This window comes from Trichosurus vulpecula, chromosome 2, assembly GCF_011100635.1.
Source record: "Trichosurus vulpecula isolate mTriVul1 chromosome 2, mTriVul1.pri, whole genome shotgun sequence".
Lineage (NCBI taxonomy): Eukaryota > Metazoa > Chordata > Mammalia > Diprotodontia > Phalangeridae > Trichosurus > Trichosurus vulpecula.
In genome coordinates, this window is record NC_050574.1 from 336,622,968 (window position 1) to 336,644,295 (window position 21,328).

The 21,328-nt window shown below is 35.5% G+C and overlaps 1 protein-coding gene across 1 annotated transcript in view; it reads left to right on the forward strand.

The window, feature by feature from the left end:
• POLQ (DNA polymerase theta) overlaps positions 1-21,328 on the forward strand; it is a 119,830-nt gene that overhangs the window by 17,505 nt on the left and 80,997 nt on the right. Inside the window, exons 7-12 of the mRNA XM_036744106.1 lie at positions 467-614; positions 3,709-3,855; positions 4,579-4,791; positions 12,930-13,072; positions 13,788-14,004; positions 15,103-15,245. Coding sequence (XP_036600001.1) covers positions 467-614; positions 3,709-3,855; positions 4,579-4,791; positions 12,930-13,072; positions 13,788-14,004; positions 15,103-15,245 — 1,011 coding nt within the window. The remainder of the gene's footprint in view (positions 1-466; positions 615-3,708; positions 3,856-4,578; positions 4,792-12,929; positions 13,073-13,787; positions 14,005-15,102; positions 15,246-21,328) is intronic.

Here is a 21,328-nt window from a genome sequence, read left to right on the forward strand (position 1 = left end):
CGTGGTTGTACATCTTATAGAGTAAGGCTTATCACATTATTATTAAGAGTTTTAAATATTTATTGCCTCCTGGGCAGTGGAGGAGGGAGAACAGGTTCGGGCAATTATATTTAAGTGGGGTAAGCAACAGAGACCCATTGTTTAGTCTTGTAATTGGTCACTGCCAGTTCTCTAGCTAACTCCCACCCCTCACATAATGGCCCCAGAGGACAGAATCATCAGGTTCTCCTCATTTGGGGCTGTCACGAGCCCTCTGAGATTGCCACTGTCCCACTGTCTTACAGCGCAAGAAGTTTTGGAATTATTTAAAAGGTAACAGTTTGTTTTTATTGTAACCTCATTAAGAAACAAAGTCTTGCTTATGAAACAGTATGGTGTTTGACTTGACATTTCTTGAATAAGATGTATTTTAGGAAATACTTTATATTAGAAGAGCAACTAAAAGGTATTTTTCTTTCCTATTTAGGGAGACGAGGACCATATAGTTAGCTTATGCTATGAAATCATTCGTGATGGCTATTCAGTCTTAATTTTCTGTCCATCAAAGAGTTGGTGTGAGAAACTGGCGAATATGATAGCCCATGAGTTTTATGATCTACAGCATCAAGCAGAAGGTGAGCTATAGACAGTGAAAATTAACTGGGTGCTGAGGGCATGTATGCTCCAAATAGATGGTAGTCTTCTTTCTGTCTTCATGACCTCGAGTTATAAAAAGGTGTTGACTCACCACATACTCCAGGACAGACACGGTTCTTCTGGTTGTGAGAGTTTATAAATGTTCCAGAAATGATCATTTGGACTTGTGGGGACCCCTTAGGTAAAGAAACTGTCTTTCCGTGCAAATGCACAATAATGACCACAATGTAAGTGAAGACAACACTAAAAATAACCATTTGGGTCATACCTAGCCAGTGTTAGTTTCAGTGTTTGATATTAAAACACCGTCCAGTTCTGTTAAGAAATGGTTAACTATACAGGTAAAAACTTACACATGTTGTCAGTTATAATCACCATATTATACAGTTTTGCTTACCTGCTTTTTAAAGAGAAGGTATGCAATGGGAGATGGTTTATTAGGGGAGTAATTGTGTCATAACAATAAATCAGTATTAAAAATTTGTAAACTGCAAATATGTAAACTGGAAAAGTAGATATACTACTTTCTATCACATTATTAGTTGATAGTAATTAATGGTTATCGTTTATATATAGTGCATTAAGGTTTGCAAAATGCTCTACATATGTCATCTCATTTTATTAGGTTCTTTTGTTTATCTCTTCAGGGAATATACTTTTAAGAGAGATTTATTGGGAAGCATGTATTGTGTCAAAACAAATGAACCAATAAAAATACAAAATAACAGGGAAACAGAAAACATGCATCTCAAGAGGGAAGGATGATTGGGTTTTAGAGATGGGTCCCAGCCCACTCTCCAGGTCACGCTGTTAGGGAGAAAGGAATCTCATGAAAAGGCGGGGGGGGGTCTGAGGATAAGTTAGGAGTTTGAGCCTTTTTCTTATTTGGGGCATTATTTTTCAACTTGTCATTTGATATGTATAACAAAAGAATAGCTTCTCAATTGCTTATTCCCACCTAAAAAACTGCCATTCGTTATAGAGAATGTATTAAAATGGATGAATACAAATGAAAAGAATTGGGGCAAAAGAGTATTGTTTTCACAAGATTTTTACAATGGAAAAATTCTGTAGAATATCCCTCCTCCACATATGAAATAGATTTTTAATGGAATATGATGCTGAAATTCAGCCAAAATTGTGCAACTCAACACCAAGTCTGCATATCAAACATGCTTCAGGAAACTATTTCTGATTTCTAGTATTGAAACATACAATACTATTAAAACACAACAATAATAATACAATTTGTAATAGTCATATATGAGGACTCAAATATAGACCAAACACAGTTATATATTAAATCTGTTTAAATGTATATTAGCTGTCAGATGCAAATTGTTAATAATGTGCTTTCTATGAACATAACATTTCTTGCATACCTTTACTATAACACTTTGTTGGGGCAGGGAATTATTGACGAGATGCTTAAATAGGGATTACCATGCAACTCATCTGTAGTCAAGTTTCAAATGAAGAGGTTTGTTGGTCAGTTTCTGAGATGTCTTGTATTCAGCTGTAGTTAAGAAATGATGTTTAACAGCGTTTTATGTAGCATTAGTGACCAATCTTATTGATTACTCTTTGATATTTGCATGAATTTTTTAAAAGCAGATTGAGAACAATTGTTAGTTTCTTATGACAAGTTTGTTGATTATGGTTTAAGAAATTTTTTGGTATTAGTAGATAAGAGAGGCCGGATAAAACTGAATACATCTGTTTTCCTAACCCGGCCACCCCTGTATTCTATTCCTACTGTTTCTATCTTTCCCTTCTGTGATACTTTATGATATAATGATCATATTAAATATTATATAAATGTGAGCTGATAATATCACATTATCAATATATTATAATTATAATATCAGTATTATTTGTTTGATGAATTGTCATATCCTTTGCTTACTCCTGCTTTGTTCAGTAAGAATAATTCAAATTCCCTGTTTTTTTTTTATTAACAGTTAAGCTCAACTTATTGTTATTTTTGGGTGCAAACTGATGTCCTTTGCTTTTCTGTAAAATCGTACTCCAGTCTTTTACTGCATTTCTAATGAATGAATTGTACGATCAAGAGTCGTTTCCCCTTGCCATGTCAAGGGTCTACTTGTGCTTTTTTATCAGAATTTATTGTTTAAGTGACTTGATCTTTGGACTATTCTCTAGATTCTGTATTTGCATTTTTTTTACTTTTTGTTTACAATGTATCTGGGAATTTTCTTGAAGTATTATATTCAGACTTTTAATTTTAGTGTGTTTTTCTGGAAAGCTTATTATTCTCAACTTGTCTTGACATATTCTGCCTTCAAGATAAGAACTTATAGAGTTCTCAAGTATTCTGATCTTTTAACTTTGACTTTCATTCTTTTTATTTTGATCTTTTTTTTACCTTCGATATTTTGTCAGTCAACAAGCTTTGCCTCTACATTTTTTAGTGTAAATTTTAATGGTCTCTTTTTCCGAGAATTTACTCTTTTAAGGATATCTTTTCTCTCATTCGTGTTTTTGAATTATTCTTTGAGATTTCCAATTTCTGTCCTAATTTCTATCTGTATTTCTTCCTTTAATTGCTTTACTAACCTTCTAAATTATTCTGAAAATTCTGGCAGGTGTTAAGTTATAATTTCTTGAAGTTTTGTTGCAATATTATCTCTGTCTTTTGGGATTTTTGCATTTCTTTGTTTTACTCTATAGTATTTGTTCATTGCTCTGGGTCTTCTTTTTGATTGTTTACTCTTTTTTGTGAAGTTTTCTTCCTTATCCCCACTTTTTGTTGTTTTGCTTTATGGTGCATTTCCTGCTGTATAGGGATGATAAAGAAAATCTGGGTACACACACACACCCCCCTCTCTACCCCTGACTCAGCCCTAGTACTGGAAGATCAGCAATAATTTTTATTGGTTAAGGATAGCTATTAAAATATGTGAACATAGTCATTTAACAAAGATCCACAGAAGGAAATGGCTTGATTATAGGAGTATCTCACCTGTATATAAGAATAGTGGATGGGAGGGGAGGTAATGGTTTTGCTTTATAATGGCTAGTGAAGGTCTTTTAAAAATTATTTTATAAAAGGACTGGCAAAACCACCTGAACTTCACCCAGTTACATTGGACCGAAAGGGACTCATGGAGGTGATGGATCAGTTAAAGCGCTTGCCTTCTGGACTGGACTCTGTACTACAACAAACTATGCCATGGGGCGTGGCATTTCATCATGCAGGTAGCCTTCAAACAGAATCAGAAATCACTAGAATTGAATCTGATTTTGTAAAGCAACCTCATTTAAAAAGTCAGCATTTCTTGATTTTCTGATGTATTGGTTTATATAAATTTGATTTTCAGTTAGACATACCCAATGCCCAGAGACTTAATGTTTAAGAGATTGTATCATCCTAGCTATAAAATAAAAATAAAACCAGTATAAAAATCTATATAATTTTAAGACTTGTTAATATATCAAAAGATATGAACTGACTTGGAATTTAGAGCTAGTTAGACCAAGGAGGTGACTTCTAAAGGATTAGCCTTTCTGTTCTTTTGATTCTTTGGGACTTCATATTAAAGCCTTGATGGCCATTCTTTGTTCTGTGACATTCCAGAATTTAGCTAATCATCACAATGTGTTTTAAAAGTTCAAAATGAAATAAATTTTAATTCATTGTCATTTAAAATGTATATTTTGCATATCATTTAGTACTTGAGGAAGGGAGAAAAGTTTACAAGATCACATAAAAACAGTTTGTCAAAAGGAAAATTTGGGAGCTGATGACAGATTGGCTGACGGTGTTTCCATTGTAAGTCAGCTGACAATTTTTGATTCCTTAATTACCAGTCTTTTAGCATTTCTAAAATTTTAAAGTAGTTATCACAGGATTTTGTTTTGATATACTTATAGCTATGTTTAAGTTCTTTACTAAACATTTGTGGAAACCTACGTTTTCAGGTCTCACTTTTGAGGAGAGGGATATTATTGAAGGAGCATTTCGTCAAGGCCTTATTCGTGTTTTAGCAGCAACATCTACACTTTCTTCTGGAGTGAATTTGCCTGCCCGCCGTGTGATTATTCGGACTCCTGTCTTTAATGGAAAATGTCTTGATGTTCTCACTTATAAGCAGATGGTTGGTAGGGCAGGAAGGAAAGGTGTTGACACAGTAGGTAAGTAGAACATAGTAATATTATCTAAGAACATGGCTAGTCTAGTTAGGAAATTAGCAAATATGAAACAGTTGCTAATTGTAATGATTAATATGCATAATAATGCATATGGGTTCCTCAGAATGTTGTTTTTAAATGTATAAAGTAAAATTCAAAGGGTTTCAAAGGAAACTAAAAGTTAGGGAAAATCATGGTTTAATTTTTCCCTGTCCAAGTTCATAAATTCTCTGAAATAGATCCCATGTTGGTCTGTGGACCCCAGGGGAAGAATCCTCTACTAAACAAATAAGAAAATGATTAACTGAACTAAATATAAAATATGCGGTTTTAAAACCACTGAAAACTAGGTGTCTTTTGTGTTAGGCAAGTTGTTAGGAGGAAGTTTCTTAATATTGGAGAAAGATTTAATGGAATGCAAGAAGTCACTCATCTATGTCACTTTCTATTTCCTTTAAAAATTTTTTTTATTTTTTTTAAACCCCACTTTCACTTTGCAAATCTAAAAAGTGCCTCAAAGAGCAGACATTTGACTTAGTTACCAAGTGGAGAGAGATAGCAGCTAAGAACATTGCTTTAAACTGTTACAGAGAAAGAGAGATGATTATGAATAGTGTCATCTCATGAAACAAGGAAAAAGAGGTTAAAATTACTTTAAAGAAAGTTTGGCAAGAGACACAATAAAGTTATCATGAAGCCATTTAAGGATGGAAAATAGAAGAATGAAAATATACAGAAGAAAAATGGAAAACATCAGTAAATACTTTGACAACTTTTTTTCACCATGAATTGAACCACCACAATCCCAGATGTTCTCATATAAAAGTTAATAAGCATTTATTAAGTGCTTACTCTGTACCAAGTACATTCTATAAGAGGTAGAAATGTTACTAACGAAAATGACAAGAAAAATAGCTGGATTATACTAAGTGTACATAAAGAAGATCCATGTTGGAACAACACAGTTGTGAGGACATTGACTGGTTCAATCAGAAATTTTCTTATTTTTAATTTTTTTTCCATGCAATTTTATTCTCAGTTCCAGATTCCCTCCTTCCCCCTAGATTTCCTCACCCATTGAGAAAGCAGAAAATAACAAAATCTAATACAAATATGAAGTCATGCAAAACACAATCAGAAATCTTCTGAAGAAGTGGAAGATATTAATGCTATAGAAAAATCTCAGGCTTTGTTATTTTTAAAAAGGGAGACCAGACATCTTCTGATCTATAAACCTATCTGCCTCTACATAAAATCAAGGCCATCCTCAATGAAAATTTTAAAAGGGAGCAGACAGGCTTTTACAAATGATATTGTTTTGACCTTTTTTGGATATTCCTTTTCATATTTGCAGCATAATTTGTATGATCCTGACTATGGTTGTTTTAAACATGAAATTTTTCTTTCTGGTGGTTTGCAGTATTTTTTTTTTTGACTTGGAACTTCTGGAGTATTGTTATTGTATTCCTTAGTGTTTTCATTTTGGAATTTCTTTCAGAAGGCAGGTTTCTAGTAGATATAAGCAATTTGCTATTATTTTTTCTTGAAAAATTGTATCCAAGTTTTTGTTTAGTCATGATTTTCAGGGATTCCTAAATCATCTCTCCTTGACCTGTTTTGCAGGTAAATGATATGGGAGTAAATCCTTGGACCTGCTTTTGATAGTAGATACCATACATGCATATTTTTCTAGTTTTTCAGTCTTTTGACTTTGTTCTAGTACTTCTTGTTGTATCTTTGTATCATTAAGTATTCTTTGCTCTATTTTTTCCTTAGCTAGTGCACTACTTGTGTAACGTTTTCTACTTTCTATTCTGAGTTTTTTTTTCTTGCTTCTCTTTCCAGTTTTTTCTTCAGGATTTCTAATTTAATTTTTTCCCCCCCTTTTCATCCACTTTTGGAATCTTTGTAGTAGAATCATTTTTTCCCCCTTTAAGACTGGATGGAGGAGCTTGTAGGTTTCCTTTTGGTTTTGGTGATCATTTTTTCACATGTCACCATTTAAAAATCTTTGGGGATTTTCTTAGTAAAGTTTGGCTTGACTATAACTTTTCATATCCTCATTTTTAACAGAAATCTTCCGCTAGCAACATTCTACTGTAGACCACATTTTTACTATGATACAATTTATTGAAAGATGTAGTGAATACAAAATCACAATGTTTTTATTGTTTGTTGATTATAAACAAACATTTGATTCAGTAGAACATAATATTCTCTTCTAACAAAGTGTCTACTTTAAAAAAATTATTTTATTTTTGTCAATCAGCAAAATATGCCCTCCCACCTTCCTCCCCCAAACCCCTTTTTTCTGCTTGAGCATGAAAGAAAAACAAACCCCAGTATAAACATGTATAGTCAATCAAAACAAATGTCCACGTTGACTATGTTAAAAAAAATGGTCTCATTTTCACTCTGAGTCCTTCACCTCTTTTCACAATTCCTCTGGAATTGTGGTTGATCCTCATGCTAATAAGAGTTCCTAATTCTTTCAAAATTTGCCTTTATCATTTTGCAGTCATTGTATATTCTCCTGCTTCTATTTACTTCACTTGACATACAGATCATACAAACCTCATCATTTCTTATAGCACAATAGTATTTCATCATATTTATATCCCATAACTTGTTCATCCATTCTCCAATTTATGTGTAACCTCTCAGATTCCTATTCTCTGCTACCTCAAAAGAGCTATAAATATTTTTATACAGCCTTAGTTAGGCTTTGTTTTGCTTAGGACTAATCTCTTCCTTAAATCTACCCTCCCTCTAAATCTTCCTTTTCCTCTAGTTTCCTTGTTGGATGAAATGTATTTCTGTACCTAGTTCAGTGCATCTGTGTGGGTATATGTATTCTTCCTTTAATCAGTTCAGATGAAAGTGAAGTTGAAATATCGGCTGTACCCCCCTCCTCCTTGTTTGTATACATTCTACTTGAGCATCATGATTATGTGAGATAATTTCCCCTATCTTTCTTTTCCATCACATTCATGTCATGTCAACCATTCCTCAATTTAAAGGGAACTCCCTTGGTTTCTACTTCTTTGCCACTACAAAAATAGCTGCTATTAATATTTTCGTGTATGTAGGTCCTTTTCCTCCCTTACAAAGCTCTTTTGTTGTTCAGTTGTTTCAGTTATGTCCAACTCTTCATGACCCCATTTGACTTTTTCTTGTCAAAATACTAGAGCGGGTTGCCATTTCCTTTTCCAGCTCATTTAACAGATAAGGCACTGAGGCATTCAGGATTAAGTGTCTTGCCCAAGATCACACAGCTTGTAAGTGTCTGAGGCCAGATTTGAATTCAGAAAGGTGAGTCTTCTTGACTCTAGGCCTGGCACTCTATCCACTGTGCTACCTAGAAACTCCCAAATTTCTCTCAGAAATAAGATCTATTTTTAATGCAGATATTCTGTCAGTATTGTTTGGCTATAAATTATAAAGCACACCAGTCTCTGAGGAATTAACAATGTGTTCCTCTTAGAAACGAATGGAGCAATGCATGGTGGGGGTAGGCAGACTACGACATATAAAAACTTTGATGAAAAATTAAAGGATATCATTAGGCAAACGTATGAAAAAGAAAATGGACTGATCACATTCCAAATTAAGGGAAAACAGGTGGACATCCTGAGTGCTTCACCAATATATTTGCAATGTTAGGAAAAAGTGAGGAAGGCTGCCAGCTCACTGGTTGGCCCCTCTATACCTATAGTGAATTTATGGGAGGATGTATCACATAGAATAACTAAGCATGGATGGATTGCAATCTTAATTGTTGAATTAAGCCTCAAAAATGGATGTAATTATAGATCCAGTTGGGTATTCTGAATATCAATTCCCAATAACACTTTCTCTTCTGTGTCTTCCCCCTCCCACCTCTCTTCTATATTTATTTGCCCCTAGGACTACACTACTGACAGTATTCCACTTCAGTTTACCACTGTACAGAGACCTTCAAAAAACACAAAAGTACACTTTTCCTTGGTACTAATATTAATTAACTTAGATTCTAAATGTTAATACACCAAGCACATGAAGTCTGGCTTTCAGGACCATTTCATAACAACAATAAGGGCCAAAAGAGTCTACTCAGTTTTTCTTTTAGCCCTTAAATCCTACTGAACATCATTATATTCATGTGATCGAGAATTAATGCTTGTCAAACTTAGCATGGAACCCACTTTTTCCCCCATTTTAAAAATTGGGATGTTTGCCTGCCTCTGGTTTTCTGGAACTGCTTTTGCTTGCTATGATTTCTTCATCATTACTTCTGATGGCTCTGAGATACACCCAAAGGTCCTTCAGTATTTGGGAATGTGATTAATTTGTACCTGCAGCCTAAGTCATTTATATGGCTAGGTATTCTCTTACTATATGTTCATCATTTTGAAAACCATTTTCTCTGTGTGTGTCTGTGTGTGTATGAGAGAGAGACAGAGAGAAACTGAGTTAGTTGTACCTTGTTGTTATTTTTTGCTGTTATTGATTAATATTATATTTCCTTCTACAACCAGTGGACCTGTCGAAGGATCCATTCTTTTCTTTTTTTGATATTTGGAACTTCAGGGTGGTATGGTCACTTCATTCCAGAGTCTCTCTGACATTCATATTGTCAAGCAGTTTTTTTTTATTGGTGAGTGTTGAGTTCTATTAGGATGTAAGCTCCTTGTGAGTAAGGATTGTTTAATTCATTGTATTTGTATTTTTAGCACCTAGTGTAGTACCTGGCACATACTGGGTATATCATAAATGCTTGTTCATTGATTGGTTGAAGTTCAGACCTACAAAACTTCTCCAGCTATATTCTTCCTCCCCATATTCTGTGGAAGAGAAACAACATATGCCTGCACAAGTAAATGCAAAATTTATTGGATTCTACTCTTTTGACTTTAGTTTCTGTTGTTAGTGACAGTATTCTATTAATCATGGCTCTCAGAAACTACTTTTAGAAATACCCAGATAATTTCAATAAATTCCTAAAATTCCAACACTAGAAATGGAAAAGTGAGTGGACTTCTACTCCAGGGGAGAGAGGAAATGGGGAAGAAGTTTTCTGGAGGTTCCTGCTTAGTTAGAGGGTATGTTGCTTTATAGTATTCTAGAAAAAGTCAGTACCAAATCCAGTTCATGTAATAGCTACCTCTAGATGTTTTGGGGAATGTATTGTCTGTTTTACTTTGGAGGCTGCTTGGTTGACTGATGCTTTAATACTACCAGAGAGGCCAAAGTCCCATGTTTACCAGTTTTTAGAAAGTTATTTCAGTTAGAAAGTTATTTCATAGAACCTTTATTGTCCTTTGAACTTTAATCACATGTGCTTGGGATTTTGTGGGGGTTGGTTGAACAGAGTACAGGAATACCAAAGTGTAGTCAGACAATACATTTGGTTAACCATTTAGGATACAGAGAGAAAAATTGGAGGTTCCTTTTGTCAAGAAGCTCATTCTTTCATTGAGGAAAACAACGCATAAAGGAAAATTCTAGCTGGTGAAAAGACCCAGAATGCCTAAGTGTGCTGCAACTGGGTAGATGGCAAGGCCCAGGGGTATCTAGGTTACATAAAGAGGTCAGATGACAGTGCCAGGACCTCAAGGTATAGAGCCAGGGCAGATTGTATAGTCTGTGGGACCCTAGAAGGCAGTGGCACAACATGTGGTAAAGTGTGGTGGTCCTTAGTATCACTGTAACGAATAGAATCGTTTACTCCCATATCATTTAAGCCATGTGAACAGTCAAGCAGCAGGCAGGGAGGGGATATCCTGGTGGTAGTTAGTCTTTCTTCCACTCAGCTAGAACCCTTGCATTGGTTGTAGAATGGCTTGGGGTCAGGGTAGGGGGTTGGAGAAGCAAGGGTGTCTCTGGTATCTGTTAGTGATAAAACATGACAGAAGAAAAGGACAAGCTGACCTTTTGAGATGTCTAGACATTTAATAACATTTCCATTGAGGACATGACCCTCAGTGCGATGTAGTGAATCAACAAGTATTTTTTAAAGAACTTACTATGTGCCAGACACTGTGGTATATGCTGTTGATATAGAAGTGGAAATGACACTGTCGCTGCCCTTAAGGATCTTGCATTCTATCAGGGCAGACTCATCCATACAGAGATAGGAAATAGATTCAACATGAATCGTGGGGGGAAGCGGTTAGAATAGGGATCAGGAAAGACTTCATTTTGAACGTGGCTCAAGGTGAGTATTGAAGGAAGCTAGGAATTCTAAGAAACAGGGAAGGAGGGGTTTTATTCCTAGAATAGGGGATGGCTAATGGAGAGACACAGGGGCATGGAGTACTGTGTGTGAGGAATGCTGAAAACACAGAAAGTTCTGTTTGCAAGAAGGGCAGTAATGTTTAATAGTAAGAGCTTATAGCTAACTTATAACTCAGCTTTGCAAAGTGCCTTACATATATTGTGATCTTCAACAACTTTGTGAGGTAGGTGCTTCTATTACCCCCATTTTATAGATGAGAATAAAGGTTGAGGGAGTGTCACAAGCTAGTTAATTATCTGAGGCAGGATCTGAACTCGGGCATTCCAGATTACATTCAGTTCTCTATTAGTTGTACTGTCTAGCTCATTCTAGTAAGATTGGAAAGGTAGTTTGAGGCCTAGTTCTGATGGGTATTAAATGCCAACAAGAAGTTGTATTTGCTTCTAGAGGTAATAGGGAGCTACTGGAGTTTACTGAATGGGGAAGTGACATAGTCAGATTTGCATTTTGGTAAAAGCACTTTGATAGCAGTTTGGAGGGCGAGGAGAGGCATGAGGCGAGGGGGCCAATTAAGAGGCTGTTATAGTGGTTTAGATGAGAGAATGAAAGGGTGTGAACTAGAGTGGTGGCTGTGCGAGTGGAGAGGAAGGGGCAAATTTAAGGAAGGTTTGAATGTAGAAATAACAAAATCTGTCATTTGAGTGGATTTGTGGGGTGAGAGTAGGGAGTACAGCATTGAGGTTGTGAACCTATCGACTAGATGGATACCTTCTGCACATCAAGGAGCTTGGAAGAGAGGTAGGCTTAGGGGAAATGATGAGCTCAATCTTGGAAATGTTGAACTTGAGCTGTCTCCAGGACTTCCTGTTTGAAATGTCCTCTAGTTTTGAAAGGGAGGTCTGGAGCTCAACAGAAAGACCAGAGCTGAATATGTCTAGGTATAGGTATAGGTATAGGTATAGGTATAGGTATAGGTATAGGTATAGGTATAGGTATATGTACATCTCTGTCTCTGGAAGTCATCAGTCTAGAGATAATAATTAAATTCATGGGAGCTACTGAGATCACCAAAAGAGAAAAATATGTCTAGAGAGAAGAGATAGAATCCTGGGATTACACCCGCAGTAAGAGGATATGATCTAGCTGATGATCCAGTAGAGGAGATTGAGGAATTGTCAGACAGGAGGAAAACCAAGGAAAAGCAGTATCATGAAAATCCAGAGAACGATGTGGATCCAGGAGGAGACGGTGATCAACAGTGTCACCTGCTTCCGGTACTACAAAAAGGTCAAGGAGGATGAGGACTTAGAAGAGGCTATTGGACTTGGGAATAAGGCCATTGGTTAGCAAGAGAACAGTCTCAGTAGAATGGTGGTGATATGAGACAAATTGCAGAGAGTCTAAGATGGAGGCAGTAGCGTCAGCAAGTGTAGCTAATATTCTTTCTCAATGATTGGCAGCAAAGAAGAAAAGAGGAGGGTTAGAGGTAGCAGTCAGAGGTGGGTATTTTTAGAATACAGGAGGAGACCTGAGCATGTTAGTAGGCAGAATATGAGAGGTTGAAGATGAGAGGGAAGGTGATGATCCCAGAGGAGGAGGGAAGGTTGGGACTGAGGCCACAATTGAAGGACTTAACTTTGGCAAGAAGGAGAGGTTCTTTCTCTTAAACTGAAAGGAAGGAGTAGAAGATGGCAGGAGAGATGAAGAAGATCATCTCTAGAGGCCTCAGTCTTTTTAGTAAGGTGAGAAAGGTTGTCTGATGGTAGAGAAGGTTTGGAGCAGCCTCTGTAGAGAATATGATAAGGGGGCTTAGTAAGAGAATAAAAGATGATTAAATACTAAAGAACAAATGAAAATTTGAATTGGCTGTTTTATAGAAATAAGAGTAGGGTCTGACCCATTTGTATTGTTTGTTTATTTGTAGGTGAGAGTATCTTAGTCTGTAAGAAGTCAGAGAAATCAAAAGGCATTGCTCTACTTCAGGGGTCCCTCAAACCTGTGTGCAGCAGCCTGCAAAGAAGAGAGGGAGGAAATATAACTGCCAGTATGATACGAGCCATTCTGGAGGTAAGGGAGAACAGACCAGAATGCTACTTTTTCTTTTGCCCTATAGTGAAACAAAGGAACTTCAAGGAGTAAAACTTTTCATTTTATGTATTTGTTTAGAAAAATAATATATAGATGGACTTTTCAATTATCTACATCTTTTCTGACTTTGGATAGCTGTCCCCTAAAGCTTAACATAGGTAATGTTCTATTTATCTGTTTCTAATTGTAATTATTTAATTATCATAAAAATGTAATGCAACGTGGACCTCGAAAGACTGAGTATCAGAATCAAATGGCCCTAATCTCTGAATTGTCTTCTTTCTTCTCTTTAGACAAAAGATCAGATTATGTAAGCCTTCAAGAACTATATATTATAAATTTCAAAACTGAAGAATGAAATAATTAATTTGATTACTCAGTTATCATCTTTAAAATTTAAAACAGCAATCCCAACTTTAATATGTTTTGCTAGAACCAGAATTTTACAAACTCTCTCATTCAGATGATATCCTTTTTTTTTTGGATAGGACAAAAAGAGCCAGCCAATTATCTGCTTTAAAGAAATTTTCCATTTTTTCAAATTGTTGGTTGGAATGAGAATAATGCTGCTAGTTTTGACAATCAGATCCTGAAGAGTTTTTGGCAAAATGAACTTATTTCCTTTATGTTTTCTGTGTCCATTATCTTTTTACTTTATGATGAGTTATAATTTTCCATTTTTTTCACTTATTAGATAATAGTTGGTGGGGTTGCCAATACACCAAAAGATGTACAGACTTATGCTTCTTGTACTTTTTTGGCTGCGAGTCTGAAAATGGAAAACCAGAAAAGTTTGAAAGGGGAAAAACAGAAAATCCAACAGGAACAGCATGGAGCAATTGAAGACTGTGTGATGTGGCTGCTAGAGAATGAATTCATTCAGATTTCAGAAGCTAATATTGGAATGAAAGGTAAAAATGGCATTTCCATTTTTGTCTGCTTGCTTATTTTCTCAATGGTTACTTAGAAATTAAGCCTTTGAAAATAAGTGGAAATTGCATTGTCAAGGGACAAAGGAGAATATCAAATAGCAAAACATATAATTAAAGCTTATGGTTTCTGGACAATAAAAAGCTTTCTTTAGTTTTCCCCCTATGATATTGAAAAGTCAAGCCTTCACTAATTTTTTTTCTTTATAAATAATTGATGATTTCCTGTCCCCATTGCTGAATTTTGTAAACTCTTATTAGAGAAACAAACATAGGAGAAAAGCAAATACAGTGGAAGACTGGAAAATTATTATGAAGGGAGCCGATATAATCATGAGGCTATATATCCTGTGGTTCAGCACTATATATATTACTCTAATGTGTTCATTTGTCTGAGTATCACACAAATAGTTCCCATTGATCCAGTGAAAACTTGAGGTGGTGGCTGAGAACTAGCTCCTTTTGAAGTGTTCCTGAAGAAGAGTCAGCAAATCAGAAGACAGCAATAGGAACCATTTGCAGACTAATTTGTTGCTCCTCCTAATCAGAAAATATTAGGGAAGTAAAAATAAAAATAACCAGAAGGTATATTTTAGATTTTGAGGATTATAGACTCTCAGATTTGAAAGAGACCTCAGATATTAGCTGTAGACTATGTTTGCTATTACCAATTACTTTTTTGTACTTTTCTTAGAACTGAATGTAAATTGAGCCTCTGTGATGATTAAATACTTTGTAGCCAGTTCAGTGAATTCATATACATTTCATTTTGGGCTTTTTCTTTTCTTCTTCACAAAAAGTCCCGGTTGAGGCTTTGTTGAGAATTACTTGTAAATACTGTTTAATGTTAATAATTTTTTCATATCACCCTGTGACTCCATGAATATTTAAATTTCTGCTCAAAATAGTACAAAGGCTGGACTAACATTCACTTGACAAGAATTTATGGTATCCAAAAATGGGAGAAAAATGCCTATTATATTTCTGTTAGAATCTACAAGATATGCTTGTAGTTTTTTGATTCTTTGTAGAATGAGAAAATACTTCATCTTTTGAATTTGATATTTGCTTTTCTTTTAGAAAAAATGTATCATCCTACTCACCTTGGTTCAGCCACTCTTTCTTCATCTCTTTCTCCATCTGAGGCCTTGGATATATTTGCTGACCTCCAGAGAGCTATGAAAGGCTTTGTTTTAGAGAATGACCTGCATATCGTCTATCTGGTATGTTTTTTGTTTCACTTTCTAAATCCTTGAATAAATTTGTAGAAGGAAGTATATACACACATGTATATGTTCTTATGTATATATACATACATATATACATATATATGTTTTTATATATATGTGTGTATATGTATATGTCTGTCTGGATACACACATGCACCCACACATACTCCCCTTCCTTTCCAGGCAGGCCATTCCTTGACAGTAAATTCCTCCATATATGTAATCTATAGCCTTCATGTGCCAATTCTTTTTCTGAAAGGAAAGAAAGACTTTTTGGTCAGTATTATTTAGGTCTAGCCTTTAGCCTTCTCTTCACTAGACTAAATAATACCTGCTTTTGCAACTTTTTTTCTGTACATTATAATATCTAAATCATTTTGTGAGTTTTTATAATTTCTATACCTTTCTAATAAGGAGGTCCTGAATAGAAAATTGAAATCTAGTAATGTTTTGACAAATCAAACATTCCAATAACACTATGGTTCTTTTTTTATATAATATTTTATCCTCCCCATTACATGTAAAAACATTTTCCAACATTTGTTTCTTAAAACTTTTGAGTTCTAAATTCTTTGCCTCCCTCCTTCACCTCCCCATTCATTGAAAAGGCAAGCAGTTTGATATAGGTTTTACATGCGCAGTCTTGTAAAATGTATTTTCATATTAGTCATGTGAAAGAAAACACAGACCCAAAAAACCCCAATAATCCAAAAAATAAAGTTAAAAGAAAGTGTGCTTTGAATTGCAGTCATTCCATCAGTTCTTTCCCTGGAGCAGGATAGCATTTTTCAGATTAAGTCCTTAGGAATTGTTTTGGGTCATTGTATTGCTGAGAATAGCTAAGTCATTTGCAGCCGATCATTGTGCATTGTTGCTGTTACTGTGTAAGCTGTTCTCCTGATTCTGCTCGTTTCACTTTGCATCAGTTCATGTAAGTCTTTCCCGGTTTTTCTGAGAGCATCCTGATTATCATTTCTTATAGGACAACAGTATTCCACCACAACTTGCTCAGCCATTCCCCAGTTTCCAATTCTTTGCCACCACAAAGAGATCTGCTGTAAATACTTTTGTACATATAGGTCTTTTCCTTTTCCTTTTTGTTTTTTTAATCTCTTTGGGACACAGACCTAGTAGTGGTATTGCTGAGGCAAAGGGTATGTATAGCTTGATTGCCCTTTGGGCATAGTTCCAAATTGTTCTTCAGAATGGTTGTATCAGTTCGCAGCTCGACCATGCACATAAGTGCATTAATGCCCTAATTTTCCCACATCCTCTTCAATATTTGTCATTTTCCTTTTCTGTTATATTAACCAATCTGTTAGGTGTGATTTGGTGCCTCAGAATGTTTCAATCTATATTTCTCTAATCAGTAGTGATTTAGAAGATTTTTTTCTATATGTTGATATTGATAGCTTTGATTTCTTCACCTGAAAATTTCTTGTTCATGTCCTTTGACCACTTGTTGACTGGAGAATGACTTGTATTCCTATAAATTTGACTCAGTTCTCTATGTATTTAAGAAATGAGGCCTTATCAGAGACATTTGCTGTGAAAGTTGTTTCCCAGTTTTCTGCTTTCCATCTAATCTTGGTTGCATTGGTTTTGTTTCTGCAGAAACTTTTTAATTTAATATAATCATATTTATCTATTTTATATCTCAAAATGCTCTCTGTCTCTTATGTGGTCATAAATTCTTCCCTTCTCCATAGACCTGACAGGTAAACTGTTTGCTCTCCTAATTTGCTTATGGTATCATCCTTTATATCTAAATCATGTACTCATTGTGACCTTATCTTGCTCTATGGTGTGAGATGTTGGTCTATACCTAGTTTTTGCTGTACTGTTTTCCAGTTTTCCCAGCAGTTTTTGTCAAATAGTAAGTTCTTGTTCCCCAAAGCTGGGGAGCTTTCTATGGTCATGATCTTTTGTTGTTGCTTTCTCATTTTTTTCTAGCCCATTTATTTTAATTTTATGCTAAAGTTGGGCTCTGCTGCTGGGGTGTAAAAGGGCACTGTTCTAAGCTTCTGGTTTGTTTGTTTGTTTGTTTGTTTTGGCAGCTGTTTTCAGAGCTAGTTCCAGGGGTCTGTAAGCTTTCAGTTCTTCCAGGGTGGTATGATCTAAGGAGAGGTGTGTTTGCTACTCTCCTAGTCTGTGCTGTGGTCTGTGAGCAATCATAAGGACTGTTTTCTGCCTTGGAACTGTGACCAGGGTTCACGGCTCTCCTGCAGCTGTAAGTTCTGGTGTGCTAGTGCTTTTCTTCACCCTGGGACTGCCACCCAGGATTGTAACCCAGATGTTAGTATGGGTAATGTAATAGAGTTCTTCATCCATTGCCAGCAAAGGGACCCCTATAAGCTTCTTCTGACCAGTTGTCTGATCCCCTTATCAGTTGTGGGTTGAGAGTTCCTGAAGCTGCTGCAGCGACTGATTCAGTCACCTCCAAGGCCTGCTCCTGGTTTGCTGGGGCCCAGCCTATGCTGGCATGGTCTGTGTTGAACTGTGCTCCACTCTCACCCCACTGTGACAGACCTTTTCTACCAACCATCTAAGTTGTCTTGGACTGTAAAATTGTTTCACCCTGTCCTTTTAGGGGTTCTGCTGCCCCAGAATTTGTTTTGAGGCATTATTTAAAGTAGTTTGAAGGGGGAATTTGGGAAAGCTCAGGCAAGTCCCTGCCTTTTTTTCCATCATCTTTGCTCTGCCCCCCAACACTATTGTTCCTAAATGCGATACACATAAAGTCCATTCATTAGTCAGTAAGTATTGATCACCTACTATTGTAATGCTGTAGTGGATGTAAAAGAATTTAAGACATGCTTACCATCAATATTTTTACAGCATTATTTTGAAAGATGTAAGAAATAATTAGAAAATAAGGTGCATGAAATAAATAGAGAATATATGCCAGTTTAACAATTTAATTAAACATCTGTGTTCAAGGTATTTGGAGTACAAAGATGATAAATAACATAGACCCTTTCCTCTTTGAGCTTATGTTCTAATATGCTGCTAAACCATACCCTATTCTAGAGGTGTCAAAACATGTAGCCTGTGAGCCACTTGCCTCCCACAACATGCTTGAATACAGCCTGGACCAGATTAAAATGTAATTGAGAAATATTTAACAAAATAAATAAGAATGCAATAAACATATATTATACTACATTTTAATGTACAGGTTAGTGACCCCAGTTTCTATTTGAATTTGACACCACTACTGTTCATAATAAGTAGGTGTTTTGAGAGGTTTGGAGGAGAGCTCAAGCAGGTCCCTGCTTCTACTCTGCCATCTTGGCTCTGCCCCTGTTCGTAATAGTTTGGACTGTGATAATGACAAAGAAGAGATTGTGACAAAGTTCCATGTGAAATTTGAAGAGGAAGAGATTCCTTTTACCTAGGAACATTGGAGTAGGTTTCAAGAAGACTGTCGCATCTGAGGAAGAATCAGAGATCATCTAGTGTTTTTAATTTGTTGTGCTGTTATAGGAGTAATAGAAATGGACTTATTGGAAAGGGAAATTAGTTTGTGGGGAAACTATGAGCATTGAGTTTAAGGTAATATTTGGATATTCACATGGCCATGTTCATCTACATTCATTGATTCAGTGGATAGGTCTTATAATATATTATGAACTTAGTGCCATGTGAGATGCTGTGGGCCTATAAAAATGGAACCAAAGATGTTTGCTTAACAGCTTCTTCCTTCATATTATCAGATTCACCTACTGTCTTCCCATAACTCTGGTTCCCCTAATGTACAACATTTATAACCCAAAGAAGTTGCTATTGTTTACACATGTGATAGATGTGGAAGATGTAGATTATATCTTCTTGGTGGTGAATGATTGAAGCCATGAGAATGGATAAATTTGCCAGCAGAGTAATTTTCAAGAAGACAATGGAAGGTCTTGGAGGGTGAACATATATACAGGCTGGAGGGTATAAGGAAAATGTAGCAAAGGAAGCAAAAGTGGTCAGAAAGGTAGGATGAGAACCAGGAAAGTGCAGTGCCATGGAAGCCAAGAAAAGAGTGTCAGTAAAATGCATTGTGGTATAGTGTAATGGATGGTGGCCTGGGAGTCCAGAATTATAGTTTCAGCCCTGCAATTAACTCATTTTATGACCTTGGATCATTCTCATTCATGGCTTTAGTTTCTTCCTTTGTAAAATGATGTTAGGTGTGGCTTCTGAGATCCTTTCCTGAGAGAAGGACCTAATTTCTGTGATTCTAAGGAATTTGGATCAACATTAGAGTGCATGAAATGATGGAGAGGATATTGGTCCTGGAGTCTGTGGTCCTAGGCTAAAATTCTGCCTTTGAGGCATATGACATTTGTGACCTTGGACCAGTCATTTAACTTCTTTGGGCTTCAGTTTCCTCCTCTATAAAAAGAGCCTCTGAAGTCCCTTTTAGCTCTAGGTCTGAGATCCTTTGAACTCTGGTGTAAGTAATTTATTGCTATAGAATATGTTTTTAATAGGTACAATGTTAAAAGCTATGTTTATAATCTCTAGAAACTGGTTTTCTGACTTTATATTGTTAATTAATTGAAAAGACAAATCTTAAATCTATTAGGAAAAGATAGGATGTTTCATATACTCCTCATTTTTCTGGGCTTTACAAAGATTTAAAAAATTTTTTTTCTGGTGGTTTTTTAAAAATTAGATTTATTAGGTTTTTCTGGGAGGAAGTGATTGAGTGCCTTGTGTTTCATGCCAGAACAATACCCATAAAAACATCAACTCTTTTTTTTCTCCCTGCCTGCTCTGCAAACTCTACATAGGTAGTTTAATTTCAGAAAGAGGTTATATGAAGATTAAAGAAAGCTTTATATATGATTGTTAATTTGAGAAAATTTGCTATAACAGATTAATGTGCTGCTGCTTTGGGCCCTATACTAGGCCATAGAAGTAGTCTTATAATATAAATTCTGTTTTTGTAATGGAATTTTGCTCTACTTCGCCTGAATGCATTCATGAATATATAGTATTGTTTTTATGATACCACTGAATTTCTGATTCATAGTCAATCTTGTTTCAAAAAATTTGAAAGGCAATCCAAGTAGCAATACTGTATTCAAACACTATTATTTTGAAAGTCTATTACTAGAGTGCACAATATAATAAAATAGTGTAGAGGAGTCTAAGAAAGCCATGTATTCATTTTATACTTTGTTTAAAGTGAATTTCCCCCGAAGAGCAAATTTGTAAACAAAAATGACTTCTCATGGTTGTAAATGTTGTGTGCTGGAGTCTTGGGTTATGGGAAGATGGCAAGTGAATGCAGTGATGCATAGGATAGAGAATGCTGCTTTGCCTGTGTTTTAAAAAACTCTTGAATATAATAAGAACACAATAAAATTTAATTAGTTCTTTGCAGGTGTTTAGAAATGTTAGATTGATGCTACAGTGTTTTGTTTTTAGTTCATTTTTTAAAGAATATTTCCTGAGGAAATTAGAGTGCTATTGACATAAATAGGCAGATACTTGTAATAGTATTTTTATTCATGAATACAATAATAATATGGAAATAGTACTGAAGTTTTTGGGGGGTACATATTGAAATGTTGGTTATATCCCCACAATGACCTCATTATTTACAGATCTTTTTCATTCTGTCACTAAAATATATGAATTATCTGAACTCTGCCTTTCAGGCGCTGACCCATCAGGATGGTTCTGTCTCCTTCATGGACATTACCTTTCTTCTACTTGTTCATATGTATGGCTTATTTGTAAATTGAGTATTAGCATTCATGTCTTCAATTGCTTAAGTAGCCTTTTGTGATAGTCTCCTGAAAGTCCACAAGATGGGGATGTTTCCTTATGAAAATAAAACATTTCCATTTCAGAATAAGATATCTCAAAATGAGATTCTTCATTTTCCTCATTCCTCCTTTCCAAAATAGGAAATGCCATGTATATCTCCTTTTGGGGAAAATTTACTCACCTTTGTCATTGGAGTATTATCTGTATTTTTTATTCTCCAAAATATAAGCCCCATAGGATTTTTTTTAAACAAATGTCTGAGGAACATAGTGCTTTTCTTACATGCACTATATAATTGTGTTCAATAA